General features: G+C 39.8%; 1 protein-coding gene across 2 annotated transcripts in view; it reads left to right on the top strand.

Moving 5' to 3' along the window:
* The window catches only part of LOC114662571 (neuronal migration protein doublecortin-like), a 196,668-nt gene that overhangs the window by 126,673 nt on the left and 44,245 nt on the right, over nt 1-25,750 (top strand). For both annotated transcript variants that reach the window (XM_051935214.1, XM_028816112.2), the window contains exon 4: nt 18,647-18,749. In XM_051935214.1, coding sequence (XP_051791174.1) covers nt 18,647-18,749 — 103 coding nt within the window. The remainder of the gene's footprint in view (nt 1-18,646; nt 18,750-25,750) is intronic.

Genomic DNA, 25,750 nt, shown 5'->3' with positions numbered 1-25,750 from the left:
TGGAACCCTGCAGAAGTCTAAGCTGGGACCGTACCAGACTAGTGCTACTACCTTTCGCCCTGGGGGATAAACTGTCCTTGAGAACCAGTCTGCCCCAGTCCATCTATTATATGACCGCCCCAACTGAGATAGAAACCTAGCACCATCCCGGCTGCACCACCACTAATGCAGTCCATCCATCATGGCCTCCCTGCCAGGTAAGGTATTGTTCCTCATCCCAGGTGAGATACCTGTGCATGCATTATGGCATCTGCACAGTAAAATGTCTGCTTATTAAAAGGGCTTAATAGTACAATGGTAAGTCTGTCTGTTTCGATCATGTCATGCGTTTATAGAACTTACATCCCTCTTTCTTTATGCATCTTGTTGCCTTTTCCAACTGACAGTCTGGCCCTTAACATTCCCCTTTCGTTGTGCTGCTTGTTGTCTTTCTTTGTTGGACGTTTAAGCTGTGTTGCAGATGCCAAATGGATGGATGTATGCCGGCCATTTACTTTTGTTCAGCAGACATTCATGCCCTCTTGTGGACACCAGTTGATATTATGCCCAAGCAAGGGCATGGACAGCGGATGAACGAATGTCTTATCAGTAAATATACAGTATATAGATATACAGTATGCATACTGCATAGATTATAAAACTCTTAATTTGGCATTTGGGGGCTAGGATTGTAAAGGAAAAAAATCACTTTGTTGATATTATAAAATATTATATGAAATATTTTTGTATTAAAACTCAATTTTTTGTCTGGATATATTTGAAAATTCACTGTCTGATGTTAAATCAAAATACAAAACAGGACATTAAAGCTATTTTTTTCATCCATAATGGGTAGTTTCCCTTTTGTTTGCAAAGTATTAACCTTTTGCAAGTTCAGGTTTTCGTGTTGTCTGCACAGTATAGAGACATTTCTGCTTGCTTGTCAAATACAGGTAGTGACAGTAGTACAATACCAACAACAGATAAAGAAAAGACAATGACTAGAACATCAGACAAAAGACGCAGGAAACACTCACCAGGTCCGCTCATGTGGTTGTCAGTACAAATGCCTGTTGGGTGTGACCTTATGACCAGAGCGTGGACACCATCCCTGAATCTAGTTATGTGAGTGGTAATGGCTCCAAACTGAGGAGGGAGAAGAATGCCTGTGCAGAATGGCCAGGGATTTTAATAATCCAGTTTGTCTTTCTTAAGCCTTTCTTAAGGTTTTGTGAGTCAACCAGAATTTCATCCTTTCACAAGAAGTATAAGAGGGGTTGAGATGTGCAATTCCATCTTACAATTGGCTGTCATATGACTGGAGGAATTTCTGTCACGTCATAAATTTCAGTCAGCTCTCTTGTTCTGTGAGAGTTTCACCAGCTGATTTTTTGATGTCACCATCAAGTTTTACTCTTGTCTTGCTCATTTTCACTTGTTTGATTTCCAACAGTTCGCTAATCACATAACAACACACATACAACCTAATTTCCAGTGACAAAAGTACCTTAGGAAATGTTTACATGAAGAACACAAACCCACAATGGTAAATGACATAGACTACACACCTCCAGGTCTTTCTGCAAAATAGGCAAACCATATTGTCCGAGGCCTTCCCAATTGTCCGTATGTCCAATTATGCTCTTTTCGTTTTTTTGTAGTTGCAGCACACAGTGCAATACAGCTCTTTACATTGCTGACATTTTGAGAAGTATGTAACCATATTGTTTTTTTGAGTGGGTAAAACTTTATTTCAAAAATGTCAATGTGTAAGACTGTCCAACTATTTCACCTGGAGTCAGTCCCTATTGCCTCCCAGGTCTTCACAATGACCCAGAGGGTTTCAGGGGATTTTATAAATGGGTCAGTGGGGGGGGATTTGGTGACACTACTCTCATTCCAGGGGTGGCACATTGAGGTCACTCTGAAAAAAGAAGACGTATGCAGGAGCCAAGCTCCAACTCTTCATGGAGTCCGATTTAAATTCATCGCTGTCAGAGTGAGCCTGTGCTCCATTCATCACAATGTAACACCCTGTAGCTTTACAGAATTCATTTAATCCATTACTGGAAACCGGAGCCTGTAATATGTGAATGAAGAATGAGGATGTAATATGTTACAAAATTGTGCTTTTACAGGATGCTAAATACAACTCTTAATATTTAATTGGTGTGTTTTATTTAGATAATTTAGATAATGACTCTTAATATGTGGGCCCAGAGCTGACATTTCTGTACAAATAGCATCATTAGATCATTAATATTTGTGAGGTAGCTTTCTAAGAGTGTCAAATTTGGAATTAGATACATTTCTGGGGTGTATGCAAAATAGACATAGACAGGAATTCTGGGAAAATAAGTACAAAATTGTTAAAGAGTGTGTGGTTGACAGCCAAGACTCTTACCTGGCTAGTAGGCCTCTACACTGGAAGGACCTGGTGAGACAGCATACTCAGGGCATTACCTCCCCCAGAGCACTAGGTGGCAGCCCTTCTGGGTTACAGCATTGCCACAGACTCCCACAGGGCTCCATGGGAGTTGGAAAAAAAGGAAAAAAAAAATAAAGTGTGTGTGTTGAACTTGTGTCCCGTGTCCGTCTGTGTAACTATTTATTGAATGTTGAATTATGAATTATTGAATTGAATTATGAATTTATTGAATATGTTTAAGCTCAAATAAAGTGACCAATGTGTATATGCTTGAAAGAATATGTGAAATGGAGGCCTGGGACTTTAGGATGAACATGTTTCAAAAGTAACATAATTAACAATCAACCAGACCATGAGAACTTATCGGTGGTCCCAGTTTTTTGATAACACAATATCTTACATCAGACAACCGGCTCCTGTTAGTTGGTGTAGCAAATTTTAAAGTTAGCCATTGGTATACAAAAACCCAACTGGAGTGGCACCAGTGGCTTGTGGGTTTTGGTAAGGGATTCTGAAGCGTAGTCCTTTCAGGGGAATTGCCTGGTGGGCACTGATCCCTTGTCTCCTGTTAAGGTATTTTTGCTTGCACTGTTTTGAAGCTAAGGTTGCCAGCCTTGGCCATATTGCTTGATTTGTGTGTTTAAGGTATGCACTAGCCTTTACAAAAGCTCTCTTTCTCTTTCGTTTCATGTTTGTAATTAGAACATTAGAATATTGGAACGTTAGAACACTCTAGACGAGAACAGGCCATTCAGCCCAACAAAGCTTGTTAGTCCTATCCACTTATTTCTTCCAAAATAACATCAAGTCGAGTTTTGAAAGTCCCCAATGTCTTACTGTCTACCACACTACTTGGTAGCTTATTCCTAGTGTATCGTTCTTTGTGTAAAGAAAAACTTCCTAATGTTTGTGCGAAATTTAGCAACAAGTTTCCAACTGTGTCCCCGTGTTCTTGATGAACTCATTTTAAAATAACAGTCTCGATCCACTGTACTAATTCTCTTCATAATTTTAAACACTTCCATCATGTCACCTCTTAATATTCTTTTGCTTAAACTGTATAGGCTCAGCTCTTTTAATCTTTCCTCATAATTAAAGTGATGTAGCCCTGGAATCAGCCTAGTCGCTCTTCTCTGGACCTTTTCTAGTGGTGCTATGTCCTTTTTGTAGCCTGGAGACCAAAACTGCACACAGGACTCCAGATGAGGTCTCACCAGTGAATCATAAAGGTTGAGCATAACCTCCTTGGACTTGTACTCCACACATCGTGCTATATAACCTAACATTCTGTTAGCCTTCTTAATGGCTTCTGAACACTGTCTGGAAGTCGATAGCTTAGAGTCCACTATGACTCCTAAGTCCTTCTCATAACGTGTACTCTCGATTTTCCGACTGCCCATTGTGTATTCAAACCTAACATTTTTACTTCCTATGTGTAATACTTTACATTTACTGACATTAAATTTCATCTTCCACAAATCTGCACAAGCCTGTATGCTATGCAAGTCCTTCTGAAATGATATAACGGATTCCAAATTATCTGCTAATCCATCTATCTTGGTATCATCTGCAAACTTAACCAGCTTATTACTTATATTCCTATCTAAATCATTTATATATATTAAAAATAGCAGCGGCCCTAGCACTGACCCCTGCTGGTCACCACTCTTAACATCGGTCAGTTCTGATGAGGTTCCTCGCACCATCACCCTTTGCTTCCTGTGTCTGAGCCAATTCTGCACCCATCTAAAAACATCACCCTGAACTCCCACTTCTTTTAATTTGATGCCCAACCTCTAATGTAGCACCTTATCAAATGCTTTCTGAAAGTACAGATAAATAATATCATATGCTCCACTTTGATCGTATCCTTTTGTTGCCTCCTCACAGAAACTGGACTCCAAGTCCCAGAATTCCAGGGCACCACTACACTCCACGGAAGCTGCCATCTAGTGTTTTGGGGGAGGCAGTGTCCTGAAAAAGCTGCCTTCCCCCATTCTTCCATTTCAGGGGCGTCCCCGGCCGGGATAAGCTACTGGCCGTCTGCCTCACTATCTATCTATTGTAATAAAAGACACAACAATCATAAAGGTTTAGGGTTGTTTAGACCCCGGTTTAGTCAGTGTTTTCAAGCACAGTACAACCGACTGCGACAAAATGGCTGGGTGGACAACTTATAGTGGGGAGCAGGAAGTGACGAAATGATGGGAAAGCAATGGTGGTGGATGGGTAGATGATGTCATCAGGAGGGGACCAGAGGTAAGAAAGGGACCCGGAAGTGGGTGGAATCAGAAGTCTACAGGGAATGGTCATGGCGGTGATGCTTTGGTTTTTCTGGAGGAATAGAAAAAGAGAGATTAGTACCCTGCCATTCTCCTCTGGCACAACTTGTTGCGGCGCCCATCGGGTCCTTAAGCCGCTCCCCATGCGCTTGTGCGTGACACTATCAGTATATAAGTGCCTTTCTCTATCTATCTATCTATCTATCTATCTATCTATCTATCTATCTATCTATCTATCTATCTATCTATCTATCTATCTATCTATCTATCTATCTATCTATCTATCTATCTATCTATCTTTGTAATATAGGTAAGTAATGTGGGATGTACATTTAAATCAAGACTAATAATTTAGGCATTTCCTGTATTAGTTTGTCCACCAATATAAAAAGAACCTTAGTGGTTAAAGTGCCTTTCATTGACACATTTACACTGCAAAACAACGAAAGCCAATCCTGGTTGGGCTGCCAGCCTGTTGCAGGGCTGACTAATTTAAAGTGACCCTCAAAATCTCTTGTGAACTGCCATTGTGTGTGTGTGTTTGTTTAAATGTCCCCTCCAGTGCTGAGTCCGCCTTACACCCATTGCTGCTGAGATTGTCTCCGTGCAGCCTTGAGCTGTATAAGCAGGTTAGAGAAATGGAGGGATGGACATTTACACTATTAAAATACACAACTCACTCTGTCATTTCCTTTTTTTAGAATTCAAATCTGGCATTTCTAAACAACTTTTATGTTTAGAATAAAAAAATCAGCTATTTCAAAGCAGGGATATTGACTCTTGGAGAGTTATATTTAATAAAAAAAAATTTAAAACCTGTCTAAATGTATTTGGACAACTGGCTGGTGCACTTATTGATGGCATAAACTGTTCTGGAGATACTGTAAACTGTCATTTAAAGCTATTTTTCAGAACACCTTATTTCTGCCAGGCAGTAGATTTGCAGAAAGCTGCAGTTCGATCTACAGATGTAACCTGCTTTGTATTTTTCCACATAATAGTAACAGGGTTATGACAGCTGTAGTGCTGCCTCATTATGGTAAACAACGAAGGTGGAAATGCAGAGTTCTGTCCTTTGCACTGCCATTAATTATCTTTTCATTTCCTCTCTTGTTTCTGAAATCATGCCATTCGGCTTGAAAGAATTGGATTAGTATTCTAAAACAGCTTCAACATGCACAAATCAAGTAATCGTTCTCGAGGTAATTAATACTCTGCATCTCCATGACAACTGATGAATTGCATCGCTGCTGGATGAAGTCAAGGAGACCGAGAGAGTTAAAGCAATTTGTATGACATCAGCGCTCTACACTGCGGCCACACAATTTGACAATAAGTACGCCATCACGTGTTTATGGGAATCGGATTAGATTGGTCCTAATTTGAATTGAATGGGTGCCAGCAGCTGGTCGTGCTGAGAGAGCTGCAGACCTTCTTTTTGATAGATACCTACATAACTCACCTCAAAATCTCTGTCAAGGACTAAGTGTTAAATATCGACAATATTGGCAGGGAGTGTGAAGTAGGGCTAGAAATGGCCTACAGCTTGTTCCTTCCGCCATTATGTGGAACCCATTTTAATTCTCAGATGTTTTGAGTGTCCTCTCTGTATCTGTGTGGGCTTTTCTCCAGATGCTCTTGTTTCCCTCATACACTCCAATTGAAAGCAATGGTTTCTGAGTGAATGTGGGTGTGTGATTGACGAATGCTCTTTCCTAAGCTGGTTTCTGTTGTTACTGCTGCCAAGGTAGGCTCTGGCTTATTGTCATCCTCTATAGCAAAAAGGGGTTTAGAAATTGAATGGGAGACTTGCATAAAATCTGTTTACTTCATTACTAGCAGTTCACTCATCCGTCCTGAGCCTGCGTAATATCATGCATGGTTAAAAAGCCTGTTCTGGCAACATTGGATCATCCCAGGAATCATCCCAAAATGAGGTGCCAGTCAGAACATGGAAAATAACCACAGAAATGAACAATCAGACTTGTATTGCTAAGTGACAGGTTCATTTTTCTTAACGCTAAAAGATCATTCCTCTCTAGATCATCACAAATGTGATTTTCATCTGCAAGATCATTTTGTTTAAAATGCAGCAGGAATTCAATCTCAAGTATAAACAACAGTCCATCCATCCATTTTGGAGCACCCACTTTTTTCTTTTTCTTGGATAAAGACTATTCTGGCAGCACTGGACACCAGTGAGCTGCCAACCCGATCATGAAAAAATTAAAAATTCAAAAACTGGCATTTGTAAGGATTGAAATGGTGTTTCTGTTTTCCCATCCATTACAATGTTTGAAATGACCCGCTCATAACAGTAAACTCGACTTTGTGTGCCTCAGCCTGACACTGCAGGAGCAGCTGCCATGTCTACTTCATCCACAGCCATCCATCCAATTTGTAGCCCACTTATACAGTTCATGGTTATGACAAACTGATGCCTATGCTTTGAATACAATATGGTGGCCACTGTGCCTGGGATGGCATTCCAGCCAGCATGGTTCAAGGTGCCTTACCCAGTCAGGAGTCCAGCTTAATGGAAGGACAGTTGGGCACCAATTGTATGGACTAAGTCCTCACCCGACACAATAAGCGGTCATCCTCCTGCACTACAGTGTCTGCATGGCTACCCACAGGGCAGGCTGGAATGTGTTGTCCTGCCAGTGCTCCATGGGTGCCACCAGGGTGAGCTGCAGGGACAAATCATCCCCCCTTAAAGGAACCTCCACCTGACCTGGAAGTACTTCCTATTTGTGGTCGTGTCACAGCAGAAGTGCTCCTGGGTCTGGCATAAAAGAAGCTGCTCAGCCTCCTCCAGGCGAGCCAGAGTCAGGTGGATGTGGACAAAGCTTGCCTGGAGAAGTAAAAGGAGACGAGCAAAGGAGAAAAGACAGAGAATATAAGAGGAATTGTACTTTGTGTGATATTTGTGTATCATCTGTTGATGTGTTTGTGAAAATAAATCACTGTTTGAATGGATACTTGTGTTGGTGTTGGTGTGTTGGAGGGTTTGGGAGCTCACTGGCACCCCCTACAGGTCATACCTACTCATTCTGTTTATGTCAGCTCTGGTAGGGTGATGAACTTCTTTGACTTGCTCATTTTTCATTTCAATAAAAGTTTCAACATTTTAAACAATGAAGTATTTAATAATTTCTGTTGTAATATTATTTTATATGTCCACCATGCCCCTTGGCTTCCTATTGAAAGAATTTTCCAGCTAAGGTGCAGCTAGGGATGAAACTCATTAGATTCCAAAGATTGTATTAGTTCAGGATTCCCCTTAATTTCACCTTTCTGTTTCTTTAAATTGATATTTGTTTATTGAATTAATGCAATATTTGTCTGTCTTCCCAATCGAAGCAGTAATGATTCAAGCAGATGCTGAGAAGTCTTAATGCAAAATGCATTCACAAATAATATTAACTCTTTGAGGGCTTTTCCAAAAACACTCAGATTTCTGAAATACAATACAATACAATACAATTTATTTTTATATAGCCCAAAATCACACAAGAAGTGCTGCAATGTGCTTTAACAGGCTCTACCTCTTGACAGCCCCCCAGTCTTGACTCTCTAAAGAAGTCAGGGAAAAACTCCCAAAAAAACCTTGAAGGGAAAAATCGGAGAAACCTCGGGAAAGGCAATTCAAAGAGAGACCCCTTTCCAGGTAGGCTGGGCGTGCAGTGGGTGTCAAAAAGAAGGGGGTCAATACAATACAATACACAGAACAGAACAAATCCTCAATACAGTATAAAAATAAAACTTTTAGAAGTACGGAGCAGAATTTAACAGTAGATGTTATCACATAATAAGATTTGGATATATTTAGAGTCATGGAGACCTCATCCATCAAGCTGCCTCCCCCATGTGGCCATTCCATGGCTGAAACAGCGCTGGGCCAGCCAATCTGATGAAAGGACCCCTCCTTTCCATGATTCCTGCGATCCTCCATCAGGGATGACTTTACCTTAGGCAGGCAAAACAACTTGACAGGTGGGCCGTGGCACCAAGTGCCACATTTGAGTACCGAGAAGAGAAACAGAACAGGTGAGGGTTAGTATCCAATTCTAACTATCATGTTACTTATGTTTTAGTGCTAATGACTAACAACAGAGATGCAGTCTGTACAGTTAATCAGCAGCTCTAGTCAGGGTATGCTAAACTGAAGTAGTGAGTCTTCAGCCGGGATTTAAAAGCTGAGACTGAAGGGGCATCTCTTATAGTAGCAGGCAGACCATTCCACAGTTTAGGGGCCCTGTAACTAAAAGCTCGACCTCCCACTGTTATTTTATTAATCCTTGGAATCATAAGCAGACCGGCATCTTGAGATCTTAATGTGCGCTCTGGTTTGTAAGTCATGATAAGTTCCGACAAGTAAGCTGGACCTTGGCCATTTAATGCTTTATATGTTAAAAGGAGGATTTTGAAATCTGCCCTAAACTTAACCGGGAGCCAGTGTAAGGATTTAAGAACTGGAGTTATGTGTTCGTATTTTCTTGTTCTTGTAATAATTCTTGCAGCTGCATTTTGGATTAACTGGAGGCTGTATAGAGAACAGTCTGAACATCCAGTGAGCAATGCATTGCAGTAGTCAATCTAACTAGAGATAAATGCATGAATTATTTTCTCAGAATCCTGTTTATTTAGAAAGCGCCTTAATTTCCTAACATTTTTAAGATGGAAGAAACATGATTTGGACAACTTTGTAATATGCGCTTTAAATGACATGCTAGAGTCAAAGATAACTCCTAGATTGTGGGCTGATTCAGAAATGCACACAAAGCAATGGTTTCACATATAAATCAACATAAAACATCTGTTGCTGCATGCTATGACTGCTGTTGGCGCCTGATCGTCATTTCTGGCAGTGCAGGGGTGGCTTAATAGCCAGAAGAATGCATGGCGGGCCGTCTGTCTGGTTGTTTTCGTGCAGCAGTGGCACTTGTAGTGAGATGCAGTCTGGTTTGTACCTCTTGTCATTGTAAATGGTGGTCCTCCCAGAAGAACACTGATGCTGGCACTTCACTTTCATTTTCGATATCTATCTCCAGATCACTTACATCAAAATTAGAGTCCACCGAGTCACAATCCGATTCAGCGATAATATGCAAAACGTCGTCCACGGAGCATTTGCTTCAATCTCTCGCCATATGGTGAAGCCATTTTAGAGGTTGTTTACTCTTTGCTAGTCATGCATGCACAGGGAATCGAGGTCAGATCAACAAAGCTAACTTTCCTTCTAGCAAAGAGAGTCAAACTAAAACGTAACAGCAAGTTTTGTCACCGTTTACAGCTGATTACTGCCCTCTACCCCTGAATATCGACAAAAGTCAACATGTGCCCTGAAAGAGTGGCAGGTGATGACTTTTTTATATTAGGGGTTCTGGTGGGGGAGCTTCAAAAATCCAACCACAATTCTAGCAAATTCAGCTATCTGTACAGGTGAAAATGCTCAGTGCAGCCCTGCCACTGTAAAACCCTTATGTTATGAGGCTTAAGCAGGGATGACACAGGGACACGAAGCTTAGTGCCACAGCCTGAGTGGGTTGAGTCCCAGCCTGCTCATTTAATACATGTTCTCCCTGTGTCTGCAGGGCTTTTCCAACCCCAATCCCAAACATGTCTATTAATTGGCGACTCTGAATGGGTAACTGAGTGTGAAGGTGAGACGGCACAGGCAGCGTGGCAGAGTGGCATAAGTAACTGGAGTTCAAGTGCCTCCTGTCACTAACACTGCGACCCTGAGCAAGTCACATAACCCATCAACTGTACAAAATGTATTAGGACAGTGCACTTATAAAGTGCTTTGGAACAGTGTTTACTGTAGAACAAACATTGTTTGAGTGTCCATTTGGGCATGACAACTAACTTTTTTACGCACCAACTTGTCTGCTTTTAAGGACTGATATCCACAGAGTACTGTGAAACGCTCTGATGATCTAACCAGTGTATACTCTTTCAGGCTGTCAATATAAATCTCATTGGCTCTTGGAATTGATTTAGATTCCAACCAAATACACCCTTGAGGTTAAACACTGTTAGAAGCCTCAACTCAGCAAGAAAAAAACACAGCAAAAAATTTGAAAAAACAGGAGATTTGTCTTGTTAGCAGGCTGGAGAAAATTATCTAGCCAAATCTAAGCCAGACATTAAGATTTCTGTCAGGAGGTGCTGATCTTTTGAAGAGAGACAGAGAGACGCTTTCACATCCCGCAAGATCGACAAATAACGCCATACTTACAACCTTCAGACGCAAGTCCCGTGATACACATGCAGAGCAGGTTAGAGATAATGGAAGTAGGAAAAGTCGAAACTCTCAAAAAATGAGAGTTAAGATCACATAAGCCAAGCAAACTGAAAATATTACTCGTAGAAATAACGGAACAGTGAAAAGAGATTGAATATTCAGGTGCAGTACAGGCTTTTAAAAGTTCAAAGCTCCGCAAGAAATGCAGATCACGCGGCACGCAGCAGCAGCAAGCCAACAGCTTCTCGAGCAAAGAGGAGGTGAAACAAACACCTGTTACTTGTTTCCCAATGTATCGCCATTTAAGAAGGGTTTAGGAGGAGTGGTTGCTTCTCGGGGTGCGCTCAGCCCCCCTCTTCACAACAGCACTTTCCGCTGGCGGGGGGGTGGGGGGGAAGGGGTAGGCGACGAATGAATTGCAGATCACGCATGATGGCAGCAGCATCACACCAGCAGCTGGTGAAAGGGGTTGGCTAGCGAAGCGAGCAGGGAGCGAAGCCCCCTAGTTTTCAATATGAAAGTGAATTAATCCTGTTCTTGGCTCCAGGAACTATTTTAATAAAGCTTTGATGACAATATCAGTTACATTAATGGCAATATTGACATACTAGTCATTCAATCACTAGATAGAGGAGATGGTTTGTAATAAGAGGCTGCCGTCACAATGAGAAGACATTCTCCCCTCCAGCAGGCAAACTTAACATGAAAATATTAAATGTATTGCTCAGACACCAAACTGGAGCTCCCCAACAAACAGCATTTAGCTCTTACCGCCAAACCAAAAAGGCAACAAGGCTTAACACATTAAAGACTGAGAATGATGATGGATTGTGCAGGCATAGTACAATAGCGGCCATCATAAAATGCACTTATTGATTGGCTGGGACCTTTGACTCTGCAGTGTTTACTGTACTGGGCAGCACTTCCAGACAAATTGGAGCCACCATCCTGATTTACAGCCAAGTCTCTAATAGCAGGCCGTTTGTTAGACCTTACTAGTGAATGATGTCCAGGGGTCTGACAGTCTAGCATAAGGAGCAACCTGCTTTAGGATGACCCCCTTGAAACAGGATTTCAAAAATGTGAATTCATTTCTCAGCATCTTGCAGTGTTATAAGAGGTTTCACTTTTGCAATTTTCATCAATGGAAAAATGCAGTCCCGGTAGTCATGTTAATATGAGATTTAAAGTTTAGGTCAGATTTCATGATTACACCAAACTTCAGACTTGACTTTTAAAGCTAAGGGATCAAGTTTATTTCTATAACCTTCACATTTCTGTCTTATTCTTATTTAGCTGAAGAAAATTACTACTTATCCTTTCAGATATGCAATTCAGGTGCTATAGATAAGTAAAGCTGTGTGCCATCTGCATAACTGTGGTAGTTTGCCTTGTGTTTCCAGATAATCTATCCTAATGGGAGCATGTAGATTGAATATAGAAGGGGGCCCAGAATAGATCCTTGTAGATAGATAGATAGATAGATAGATAGATAGATAGATAGATAGATAGATAGATAGATAGATAGATAGATAGATAGATAGATAGATAGATAGATAGATAGATAGATAGATAGATAGATAGATAGATAGATAGATAGATACTTTATTAATCCCAAGGGGAAATTCTCATACTCCAGCAGCAGCATATTGATAAAAAACAATATTAAATTAAAGAGTGATAACAATGCAGGTACAACAGACAGTAACATTGCATAATGTGATACGCCCTGTATAATATCAAGGATCCCTGAACAACAATCATCACAACTACTGAAGAATTTTCTACCTGTTAAGATTTAAGACACTGACAGAGAGGCCCACTCATTGTCTAAGGCAGGGGACCTCAATCACAGTCCTGGAGGGCCACAGTGGCTACTGGTTTCATTCCAGCCAGTTTCCCAATTAGATCTCAGTCCTTGCTGATAATGAAACTTGGTGTTTAACTATATGGCTTGTTAGCACTTCTTCCATCAAAGACAAATTATTTACATTGTAGATCAGAGGTCCTCAATTCCAGTCCTGGAGGGCCGCAGTGCCTGCAGGTTTTCATTCTAACCCTTTTCTTAATTAGTGACCTGTTTTTGCTGCTACTTAATTTCTTTTGAATTTGTTTTAATTGATTTGCTCTTGAAGACTCGGACCCCTCAATTGTTTCTTTTTCCTTAATTATAATTGTCAATTCTCAGGAATGCTGATTTGCTCAGGTCCCCAAAACATTTCACCAGTGCTCTTAGAAAAGAGAAAAATTAACAGTTTTGGAAATTCACCCCTTCGCCCCCTGCTCACTTTGCTCGGCCAACCCCCCGCCTGCGCTACACACCAACCACTTTGCATCTCTGCCGCTTGCATTGTGAAGAGGGGGGCTGAACGCACCCCAAGGAGACGCGATTGCTCCTTCAACACTCACTTTTAAATGGTGATACAATGAAGACACGTACTGGTTTTTTTTACCTCCTCTTTGCTCAATCAGCTGCTGGATTGCTGCTGCTGTCGTGCCACGTGATCTTCATTGAAGGGCGCACTTCTGTTATATCACCTATGTCCATATATTCGATCTCTTTTTGCTTTTTACCTTTTCATCAATATCGCATTGATTTTTGTTTTTGTTTGGAATTACATCGTGACAATGCAACGTATAACTGCCCTTGAATGAATATCATTTCTTTCTCTCTTCCAGAAATGTGTCTGACATAACCATGCAGGACTTTTCCAAATCTCTTTGCATAAGCTCTTGTCTCGCAGGGCTTCCGGCCCTGGGTGTGGTTACATCACTTGGGACGAAGACTCGTCTCACAGTACATGAAAGTGTCGCTGAGACAATAACGTCTCATCTCCTTCCAATATTTTTTTCATAATAGAGTCTGCTGTTGTACAATGAGAGCAGCAATAAGCCATGGAATTAAAGTTTGCGTTTAATTAACGACAAGAATCAGAACCTAATTAAGCAACTGGTTGGAGTGAAATTATTTGGAGTTTGAGGCCCTGACTTAGTTGGTCTTCTGTTGGCTCACCATTTCACATTTCATTTCTGTTTAAGGAAACAAATAAGGCAATTCAGAGAAACGATGAAGTAATTCAGGGGAACAAATCTGAAAAAACAAGTCAATTAAAATGAATTCAAAAGAAGTTAATGAGCAGCAAAAACAGGTCACTAATCAAGAAAAGGGTTAGAATGAAAACCTGTAGCCACTGCGGCCCTCCAGGACCGTGATTGAAGACCCCTGGTCTAAGGTGATTTATAAGAATGCTGAGGTCTATGGTGTCAAATGCTGCATTCAAGTCTAAAAGGACAAAAACAGATACGAGACCCCTGTCCACATTAACCTGCAAGTCATTTACTACTTTAACCAGTGCAGTTTCTGTACCATGATTTGTTCTAAAATCTGACTGAAACTTATCAAGAATAAAATGTTTGTTCAAATAATCATTTAACTGCTGAAAACCTGCTTTATCTGTACTTTTATCTCAAGAAAGTCAGGTTAGAAATAGGTCCAAAGTTGTCAAAAACAGAGAAGTCTATTACTGCAGTCTTTAGACAATCTGGGAAGACCCCCGTATTTAATGACGAGTTAACTATGTCAAGTATGCTACCAATAAGCACATCAGAGATTTCTTTAAAAAAGCTAATTTAGACACAAGTGGATAGTTTTAGTTTAGAAATTATTTGACGGAGTTCAGGTAAACTTATTTGAGTGAAGGAATTTTATTTACTAAAAGAACGTGAAGGGGTTCAACAGGATTAACATTGGAGAGAAGTATTACAATACATCTACTGTTGGTTATTTCATGTTTAATGATGCTGCAAAAGCCTCACAAGTTTTACTTGAAGTTTTCAGGAAGCATTCCGTTAATTGAGATGGATTTAGAAGATGATCAATAGTTGAGAATAAAACTCTTGGATTTCCAGCATTATCGTTTCTAATTTTACAGAAATAGGACTGCCTCCCAAAATGGACTACTTTGTCAAATTCAGTTATATACCCCTTCAATGTTTCATAGTAGACTGTTAATTTAATTTAGTTTTCCTCTATTTAAGCTCTGCTCTCCAGGACTTTTCTTTTACGTTCAGACACTCTATGAGTCTTCCAAGGTATTTTAGTGCTGGAGGAGACTACTTTATATCTTTTAACCAAAGGGTGCTTAGGGCGAGAGGGCTTTAAAACATCCTGGAATGAAGCTTGACAGCTTCTGAGTCATGGTTCAACTACTTGTTTGAAAGGGGAATGAATTTCCCTCAGGAGGCATTAACCTGCTTCTGTTAATAAATGAAATGTCGTCCTATCGACCACTAGATACAGATACGCTGTATGGAATAACAACGGACAGCACACTGTTACGTGACAACATATATCCATAGTCTGCATACACTGAAAATGACAGAATTATGTGTGCTGCCATAAGGTGTGACCAGAATAGATTCAAGGAAAATATGAGCTTCTACTTTAAAATAGCCCCCAGTGTGGTGGTTTCCTTGATTTGTGCCGTAAATATTCTTTTTACTGTTGTTTCTTTAAAATTCTGTGAAGAACACCTGCAAAATAAACAAGCAATCACTGCTTATTGTCCTAAAGCAGTCTTCAAGCTCTCAGCTCAGTCACTTGAGCCTGGTTTGGTAATTACAGCTGGTAAATATTTGCCGCAGTGAAGGTTTTGGTCATCCAAGTCTTTAGAAATTCATTTCCCTCCTCAAATGATAACACACAGGCTTTAGAGTAATGACATTGCTATATAGAGAAGAAGTGACAAGTTACAAATGAGACAAGGGGATGTTGCCATGCTGACTGGCTTGGTTGCTATGGTAACCCATAGGTTTGTGAGCTCCTCCTGTCATTTGTTCAAAGAGCCAGCAGCCTGAGCTTCAGTCTGAGCACAGTGGACTAAAGACTTACACACATTCCACTGAAGGGCTGCATCTTCCTCCCCCTCGGACTCGCATGCACACACTGTTCTCCTTATTTTTACACAGTAAATGACTTTTTGCACATCTTATTTTAAAATATATAATGCAGTTAAATGATTGGTGGCAAAGTAGTTAACTCTGCTGCTTCACGGCTCCAGTATACTTGGTTCAGTTTCATGCTCCAGTTTTCCTCCAAGATTCCACTAATGCTCAGGTTTGTTTATTTGGCAATTCCAAATTGTCACCATAAGGGTTGTGGAGCTCGGCCCGGACACAGACAGGCAGACATTGTTAGTACCCCAACACACGTTTATTTACAATACTATTATTTAAAATGTGACACACACAACCCCAGTATTCCCCCAAAGTCCAGGCCTTTCTCTAATGCCTTCCTCTCAGGTCTGCCTCCACTCTTCTGTTCCAAGACTTCATCCTCTGCCCTCCCGACTCCAGCCATCGAATGGAGGGAGGCAGACCTTTTTATAATCACCTGGATGTGCTCCAGGTACCTCCCGATAATCTTCCACCGGCACTCCCCAGTGTGGCGGAAGTACCGGCTGTGTACCCGGAAGCACTCCGGGCGTCCCTGGTCGTCTTCCCCCCAGCACTTCCAGGAGTGGCGGAAGTGCTGAGGACCAGGGCTCTTCCGGCATTGGGGTGACCCCTGGTGGTGACCACGGGCCCCTATAGGGTTGAGCTTCCAAGCTCAGTTCCTGTGGTCCCTAAAGTCACCAGGGCGGTTGCTCCCTCGTGGTCTGGATGAGGTGTAATCCCTCCTCCGGTCCTTCCGGGCATTCCGACTGGGTGCCACCCCCAGCCGCTTGCCACAGGTTGTGTACATGGATGTCTAATGTGACAGTTTAGCCACCATCCAGATGTTGGCTTCTGCGAGGTTAGGCACCAACTCCCGTGATCCTGAAATAGACAAGCAGGTCAATGGATGGATGAAATCAAGCACTTAATACCTAAACGGATCAATGTATATAGAATATGATCATATGTTATATTTATTTGTTAGAGGCACCCTTTTTAGGGGTTGTCCCTTACTTTCACCTCCCCATGACATTAACCTGAATGAAACTGGCTTAAGTTTTTAAATGTCTTATTGTGTGCTTCTTTGCAACTTGAATGGACCTCGGTAGGTTAAAAATGGAGTTAAGGTTGGATGGAAGCATGGGCTGAGCAGTGAGCCTACTGAATTTTTGGAAATATCACTTGAACCCTTGGTTGATTTCTGCTTTGTGTGTCATTGTTTTATTATGAAGAAATGTTCACAAAATGTACTTTAACCTCTAAAGTTCTATTTGGTAAACAAGTTAAGACTGGAAATGCCTGAATTATTAGTAGTGCAATAATTATCTACCTAGCATTCATTCAGCACTTATATCTCAAACACACCAGAGGCCAAGGGCCTTTAGCTGCCCAGTTACAGACAAGGCATTGGAGGAGACTACTCTTATTCCGTGGCTTGATGGCTATTTTTACCAAGAGATATCTGCCAAAAGCTGGATGACTGAGAATTTCTCTTGGTCTTGCTACCTGTCAGTGAAGTTATTTTAAGCTAATTATGAAATACTTACTGTGCTACTTGACAAATACAGGTTGAAATCTAGGCAATCAACGTAGACCTTAGCGTTAATGTTTGAAGTGCACCATGCAATGCACTATCTGTATGAATGCAATGCATTTTTATTACTAAAAATGTTTGTGATGTGCTGTCTTTTGAGAAGACAGAGACATGGCAACCGGAAGGACACACAGGCAGACACCCAGGCACTTGTTCTTTATTTATGTGCGGAAAAGTTAGCAACAGTTAGCCCCTATTTTTCATCTTCTTACAAGCATATACACACTGGTTAGTTTATCTGAACTTAAAAATATAAATTGTAATAAATGATAACCCTTATTTTTAACATTTGCTTTACATTTGCATATCCTTCCCAGAACCCTTGTCTGTTTGCATAAATATACCCCTGAATATAAACGCTCTGTTAAAACACATTGTTATTCCCGACATTTTGTTTAGCTGCTGCTTCAAGAGAACAACAACTCTAATGGCCCCCTTCTATCCTTTTCTAAAGTGGTCTCAAACTTAGCCCTAATGTCCTCTAAAATGTTACTTCTCTCACTGGCTCATACACCTTGTCCACTGCAGCTTCTCTGCCCATTTCTGAGCTGACTGCCTGCCTGTCAGGACAACATTTCATACACCTGCTCTTGCTTTTCTCCAAACCTTTTTGCTAAACTCCTGCTTAAATACACATAGTTCATTTTAAAGATACGTTTTATGTAAATAATACTAAAATAAAGACACACAAATTAAATATTACAAATTGTATTTAACAAACTGAAGAAAACTTAAATTTGTATCCTCATTATTCCTGTGCTGGCAGGATAAGCTCCACTCTCTTAAATAGAAGAAAATTAACTAAAAGGAAATGGTGAGCTATGTTTAGCTGGAAAGATTTCTTGCAGTTTAATATTTTAAGCTTTGTCTAACTTCTTTCTACAATGAACACCATTCCAAAGAGCTTTGCAGATCGTTTATTTTTGTCATTTACAGTTTCAGTGCAGGCAGGTAAAATAACTTGTTAACAGTCACCCGCCGTGTCAGAGGTGGCCTCCATGGGGTTTACAGCTAAAAGCTTTGGTCACCAGACTGCACAGAATAATGAAAGCACAGCAAAGTCAAACACACAGACCACCAAAGGGGGGGGTTGTTGCAAACAGAAGCTTTGTCCTCATTTGACAATGTAGGAACACAAAGAACAATGTCCTTCGATTAACGCTTTTGCATTGTTTTAGGTTACATGTCTTCAGGACTTCTTTGGGGATGATGACGTCTTCATTGCATGTGGGCCAGAAAAATTCAGATATGCCCAGGACGACTTTTCACTTGATGAAAATGGTGAGTTTGAACACTTTGTACATTTTAGAAATGACTCAAAACTATTTAAAGGTGTAAATGACTTACATGTAGAAGCTTTGTGCTTACATTGATTTGATCGTCTGATGTCACTAATGATGGTGCTTAAAATAGGCTGTCAGTTAAGCAGATCATTAAAAATAGATCCTCTAAATTCATTATGGATTAAAACTAAACTTAATGAATGGTTCATTCTATAATATAAATTTTTTTATTTTTCTGTTATTTCTATAATAATAATGAAAGCCTGTAAGTACATTGTTTAAGAGCAGGGGTGAGAAATTCAATTTTATTGGATCCAAAAACAACACTTTTATACACCTGCCGTGGGCACAGAATTTATGAGCAAATAGTTAGCACCACATTTCCTTTACAAACAAGACACACAAGTACCTATCTGCTTATCCCAATTAACTTATTCTGTCTCATGTCTCCCTTGAAAGTGTCTTGCTTCTTTATCTTGGACACTATAGCAGGTTACGAAACCACTGGATCAACATGAGCATTGAGTCAAAAATAACATCAGCTGGGTAAAGCTGAGGTCACATTAGGCGGCTTCTAGTCGTAGGGTATGTCAGTCTTGCTGACCGATAAATGCTAATCTTAACGCCATACTGTGTTAAGACAACCAAAAATCATAGGGCCTGCCATATTTAGTAACTGCTTGATGACTTTCCAGGGCAGTCGTGATCAACATGCTGCATGATGGAGCCAGTGCTGTACAAAGAGTTAAGAGGTGCAGCAAGTTCAGTCACAGTCTCTGACGTTTTCTTCATTCCGTTGTGGTACATAAAACATGAGACATCAGACAGATAAATCACACTTCTGTCTGTGAGGTCATCACTACATTATTTCCATTGTTCTTCCAGATACCCATTCATTGGCTGTCAGCTCTTAAGTACACAGAGCCCACCACTAAGATTGGTTTGATGTTGTTCTGATGTGTCACAGACTAGTTGGACTGAGTCGCTGGGCAAGTCACAATACATGACTGGTCTTCACAGGAGTGCACCACCGACTGCCTCCAAATCACTAAGATTTTATAAATGAAGGCTATGACTGAAAATGTCATCTAATGTGACATGGATACATGCAAGAATTTGTACCTAAAGCAAAGTACTTCCACTTACAGCTGCATTAACGTGAGTCCCAATCGAATGGCACTTGGCCATATTAAAACCCCAGGTTTAAACAGGCTGGTGATGATTCAACCAGACCTCATTTGGAGTTGGTCAGAAATCGATATGGATCACATTTAGCACGAGTGGAAATGTAAATGTGTTTACTGTTCATGCACATAGAGCAATCAAGTCAGAGGACAAGAATCATGGTGGGGCACGTGGTATGTCACTCTCTTTACACTTTTTCTAGAACACTTTACAAGCAGCCAGTTTCCATTCTAACTCCATTTTAATAGCAGCAGTGTGCTGTGCTGCACAGACAAACATGAGACGACACTGGAGACTCATTTTAATGCCAGGTAATATGGATATAATCGTCACTTTAAAGGGGTGTTTGAGAAAACAAGGCCATCAAGTGTCACAGGTAACATATTTTGAATACTATTGAAGCTGGCCTCTTTGCAAACCTCAAGCTTGACACCAATGATTTACAGTATTTCTGAGGAGATTTGTTGTTTTATTATGTGGTGCTTCAGTTTTTCCTCCCATGTTAACTGAAGAAACTAAACCTGCCACGGCTGGGTGTGTACAGTAAGACAGTGAGGCCTGCTGTGGATTGGCGTCTCAATTGTTCCAGCCGCCTGCAACTTCAAACTGTGTTAAAGGGTTTCAGTAAGTAGATGGATGTTTTTTGTGTTATAATAGCTGATTTAAGATACACAGACAGATATGTGAAGGGACCTACCCACACTAATTTTATTTGCCTTATGAGCTTTTTTCCCTTGTCTTGTACCCCTTTGGCGTCTCTTGTTTTTCTGGCTCTTCTGTGTCAGCCTCAAATTCATTACTGTGTAGGAAAAGATTAGCATGCTATTTTCAACACTGAATTTTGGAACAGTTTAATTAGTCAGGTCTGATTACTTGTAAATCAGAATTATTTGTGTTAATGCTAAAACCTGATTAGAGGATCCAATCTTTAATTAACATGTAAATTAATTGTATAAGAATTTGTCATTTGAAATACAATCACAAAAAGCATGTCTTGTCTGTCATCCACTGGATTGAAAGTAATTTAATTGAATTCAGTGGCTTTGATGAAGGCTTTAACATCAGACGCAAAACTTTTAAATTGATTTTTCTGTTAAAAAGAATTGAAGAGGAGGATTTTAGCAATGGTCCTAATGTACTGAACACGTGTCTTAGTGAGGGTGAGGGCAACCTATGGTGGAACATGTCGGATTGTCACACATTTCTAGAGATATCATAGGTCAGGAATGTTCAGTTTTGCTACAGTACATGAAGGTTCAAAAGTGCACAATTTTATGAACCAAACAGCTGTTTTCATTTCAATGCGTTTTCATAAACCCTAAACGTGAAACATCCAGTGGGATAGCATGGTCTCATACGATCCACAATTAATGACAGAATGGCTGACACTTTGTCCAAAAAATGTTTGCAATTGCACTGGTGGGATAATCTGCAGCCTTAGCAAGATTTCATTTACCAGCATGGATGGTGGAGAGGATGGAGGGCTGGGATGTCTCTTAAGTGATTTAACAATAACATTATAGGGAGAGGTGTGCTTGCTTCATGACTACAAGAGAGACATGACTTTTATAATATGTACATCATTACACAAAGACAAACTGCACCGTTTATGCTTTATGGTCTTTGTGTGTTAATGTACAAGATTAAACAAACCTGGTGTTTTACCATTTTTAGCTACCTCATTTCATTTTTCTGCCCGAAGAAGTCAAAAGCAAGGGATGCAAAATATGGCAGACATCGCTGACAGACCACACTTCTTATCAGATCAGGCTTCTTTCACAGACAGTAATGGACACAATGAGAAAATGGTGCAAGGTGACTTTGGGCTCACCTCAAATTCTTCCTGTTAATCTTAACATGAAGAGAAAAAGAGCATTCAGAAATCACAGCTATAAAATGATCAATCTGATAGCACCTTCGGCTTATCACATTGTTCTACCTGGAGGACTGTTAATATATCAACCACAGTGGGAAAATCCAACAAATGGCTGACCCTGTGCTCTGACCAGGGCTGTAGAGTCGGAGTCGGAGACAATTTTGGGTACGTGGAGTCGGGGTTGGAGTCGGCAAAAATGTACCGACTCCGACTCCTAATAAATTTAAATTGTAATGAAAATAAAAAATACAGCAAGTTCAAATGTCTCATTTTACAAACAAAAATCAAATTTAGTACTTCTCTGATGTAAGAATAAAGTCCAGTGCATAGTTGTGTTACTGCTAGTGTGAAGTTCATCTGAGCTATTATACAACCTGACATTCATATATTGTAATCTGGATTATGATACATTACAAAAAGTGTTTTCATTTCATTTCAGATATAATATGTTTAACATGTTCATTTGAGTGTAAACAAGTGTAATGATGTAGGTGTTGGTGTGTGCTATGGCCTGATGTGTGTTATGGGGTTCTTGTCTTTTGTTTAAACTGGCCAATAAGGTAGAGAGTTAGCTTCCCATCCAGTAGTTCTGTGGTTAACTGACGTGTATGTTGCCTTCCTCCAATCAACATGGAAAATGCATTAGCATATTAAATACAGAGGAGTCGGAGTCAGAAGTACCAGAAACTAAGGAGTCGGAGTCAAAGGATTTATCTACCAACTCCACAGCCCTGGCTCTGACCCCCAAATTTCAGGTGGTAATCCCCTCATGGATTAATAAAGTATATCAATTTAAAATCAAAATCAAAAATTCCAGTACTGTAAATTAATGACAATCTAAGGAAAAAAGTGTCAGCTAGTGGGACGATAAAAATTGAAAATGGGAATATTAACTGGATAGTAACTGGAAGAAACTAGTGTACCAAATACAAATTAAAAAGGAGCAAAGCACAAGAAAACAATACAGTGATACAAATATGAATAGTATCTGTTAATTACAGCAAAAAGTTCAAATGAAAAATGAGCAGAACAGAAATCTGTGAATAAAACATTCTGTAATGGCCTGCAGTAGAAAATAGTTAAAACTCAAAGAATAATACTGTAGGAAGATACAAAATGACTGCAAGAGCTGAAAATGGCAACTTGCATACAGAAAATGATTTTGCAGAGCAGAAAATGAATATGTTAGTTCACCAGAAATACCACCTGAATCCCTCAAATTCCACATTTCGAAAATACTGCTGAAATCACGAATGAACGTAAATGATGCGTAAGCACACTGCACCCTCCGGTTAGACAACAGGAAAATGTGGAGGCAATAGAAGTGCAGGAAATGTGACGGAACAACGGCGTCTTAAAGGGAATGTACAACCACCTGCACTGAACAACTGTCATCACAACCTGATGATTTTTATTTGTTTGATTTGTTTCATAACAGTTAAAGTATTCATAAAACAAATCAGATAGATAAAAAAAGAATAAGAAGGCTTTTAGTTGGATAGCACTTTTCTGCGACCTCTAATGAAAAACTACAACACATTAAGTTGAACAGCTTCTTAAAGCACTTAACGCTCTGATAATATCGCAAGACGGGAATGAGTGAAATAGTAAAACCCCCTCCAAAAATCAGACTAGCCGCTTAAAAAGTTTAGTAAGTGTACGAAATAGTTTTGTTTAATAAAGAAATAAATCCCAAAATTAAAAAAAAATCTTTTCTACATTTCTCTAATTAAATGAGTCCTAAACAATACAAAACAAGTATAAATATGGAAGAAACAAATAATATAAATACAAAATTAAATAAATGAAATAATACAAGATTCCAACAAAATAAATGTTCAAATTGATTAATATAAGCCTAAACACCAATCTGGAAACATTATCCAAAGCCAGAAGTATAAATCTCTCAAAGAGAGAACTCCTAAAGAGAAAACTAAAACACATTACTGAGGGGGCAGAGGACACAACAGCTGGCAGAAAACTAATGCTAAAGAACGAAAGCTAAGGTAAGCACACCCAAATGAAATGAAGATAGCATTAGGAATACAAGATTGGAGGAAAATAAAAGATACATATGAGAAAATGAAAACAGAGCGACAATAAGAACTTAAGGGAAACTGAAAAGAGGGTGAGACATAACTGTGGTCCTGACGCTTAGCAGGTTTAAAGCTTTTTTTGTGCAGGAATTCTTCTGCTTGAAGGCTGGAAGTGGACCAGTCAATGAAACATAATCTAATTCAGAAATGTGGCACTACTGAAAGGATGTCATTTTGTTACCAAAGCCAGATTGCAGCCCAAAAATCAAAAAAGGAAAGCAATTAGATCAATAGCCAGAATAAAGAAAAAACACATACAAAGCTGTTTTGTTTATATTCAAATCACAAATACTGAATGATTTGTTGCACCGGTATTTAAGTTGACCCAGTGATGTGACAATGGTCATAAACTCATCTCTGGCAACCAGGAGAGGCGTCCCACCAACAGGAATGATCCAGAAGAGAAACAAAATGGCATCTCAGTAGCACTGATTTAATAACAGCAAATATTAACAATGTTATGCAAGCAATACTATTGCACAATAAATAGTCAGAAATGTTCCTGGATAAAGGAAACCCATAATTCCATGTATAGTTTTACAGGGAAAGGTTATCTTGAAGATCAACACAGCTCATCAAATGAGACAGAATGCCTAAGTTAACTCAATCTTGCCCCCAGTCTCTCTATCAGCCATTAAGATAGGATATGATGTCAAAGGAGAATGAGCAGGAAATTTTACTGGAAATGATTTTAATATTATGATCATCGTTAGCAGCTGTCACTGTGGTAGAGGGAAGTTAATGGCAAACTCAAAGATTATGCTAGAATTGTAGCCATCAAAGTTGCACTGTGCCAGCTCAGAGGTAGCGGAGGGTCTTGTCCCAGGCATGCTTTCTTCAAGTCACCGTGGGTGATGTTCAAAGAAATGTTTACTATAAGAACTCTCGGTTAAATCTGTTTACCACGAAATCTGATACGTCTTGGTTGAATTCTCAGCTAGCTGGCTCATACATTTGTTGCTCTAACTAGTTAAATAGCTAGTTGGTTCAGTCCATCTGGTATTATAGTGGAAGTGCAGATAAACTTTCTTTATTCTCACCTCAAGCTAGGGTCTTACTAGTTCTGAGTCTGAATAGTTTTGTCAATCCTGTTCATGGCAGGATGATCTATCCAAAAGTGATGCAAACTGATATTATAGCTGTATACACTTTAATGAAGGAAGGTTAAATCAGAAGGTACAAGTTACAAGCAGAAACATCACATACCTGTAAGTGCTTGTCTGCCAACCTGAGATCTGCAGATGCAGCCATGAAAAATGCACAGTATGACCTCTACCAGCAGTATTTCACGTTTGAGCTACTGCGTTATATGCTTGATTAGCAAAAATTACCAAAAGGTGGAGCTTGAGATGCATCATTTATTAGTGATACAATTGCTTCATTTAATCTCTAACTTTATACATTTAAATCCATTAATTAGGGAATTTCGCAGCTAATACAGTACTCTAATCTACATGCTGAATGACTTTTATTGAGGGCTTACTGAAGTGGCACTGCCATATGACCAATCGATGCTCAAATTCCTTAAACAGAGCTTGTACTTGAAGGTCAGATCTTTCAGAAAATATTATGTTCACTAAAATATGAACCTGAGATTAACTTTCCTTCCTATCATTAGGCAAGAAAATGACTATTTATATTTTGGATTTATGATTTACTAAGCTACCAGTCATTTTAGTGCCATGATAACAACACTTCCATGTTTGTTGTGTTTTGTAAGCCAACAGACTGTTTGTATATTTTACTGTCTTTAACCTTCAATAATTGTACTTGTTATTTACAGGAAACTGTTCTTGAAATAAGGTCTTTATTTTTAAATAGCCATTATCCAGATGGTTCTTG

The sequence above is a fragment of the Erpetoichthys calabaricus genome, chromosome 12, assembly GCF_900747795.2.
Source record: "Erpetoichthys calabaricus chromosome 12, fErpCal1.3, whole genome shotgun sequence".
In the NCBI taxonomy this organism is placed as follows: domain Eukaryota; kingdom Metazoa; phylum Chordata; class Cladistia; order Polypteriformes; family Polypteridae; genus Erpetoichthys; species Erpetoichthys calabaricus.
This window is presented reverse-complemented; position numbering and strand designations above follow the sequence as displayed.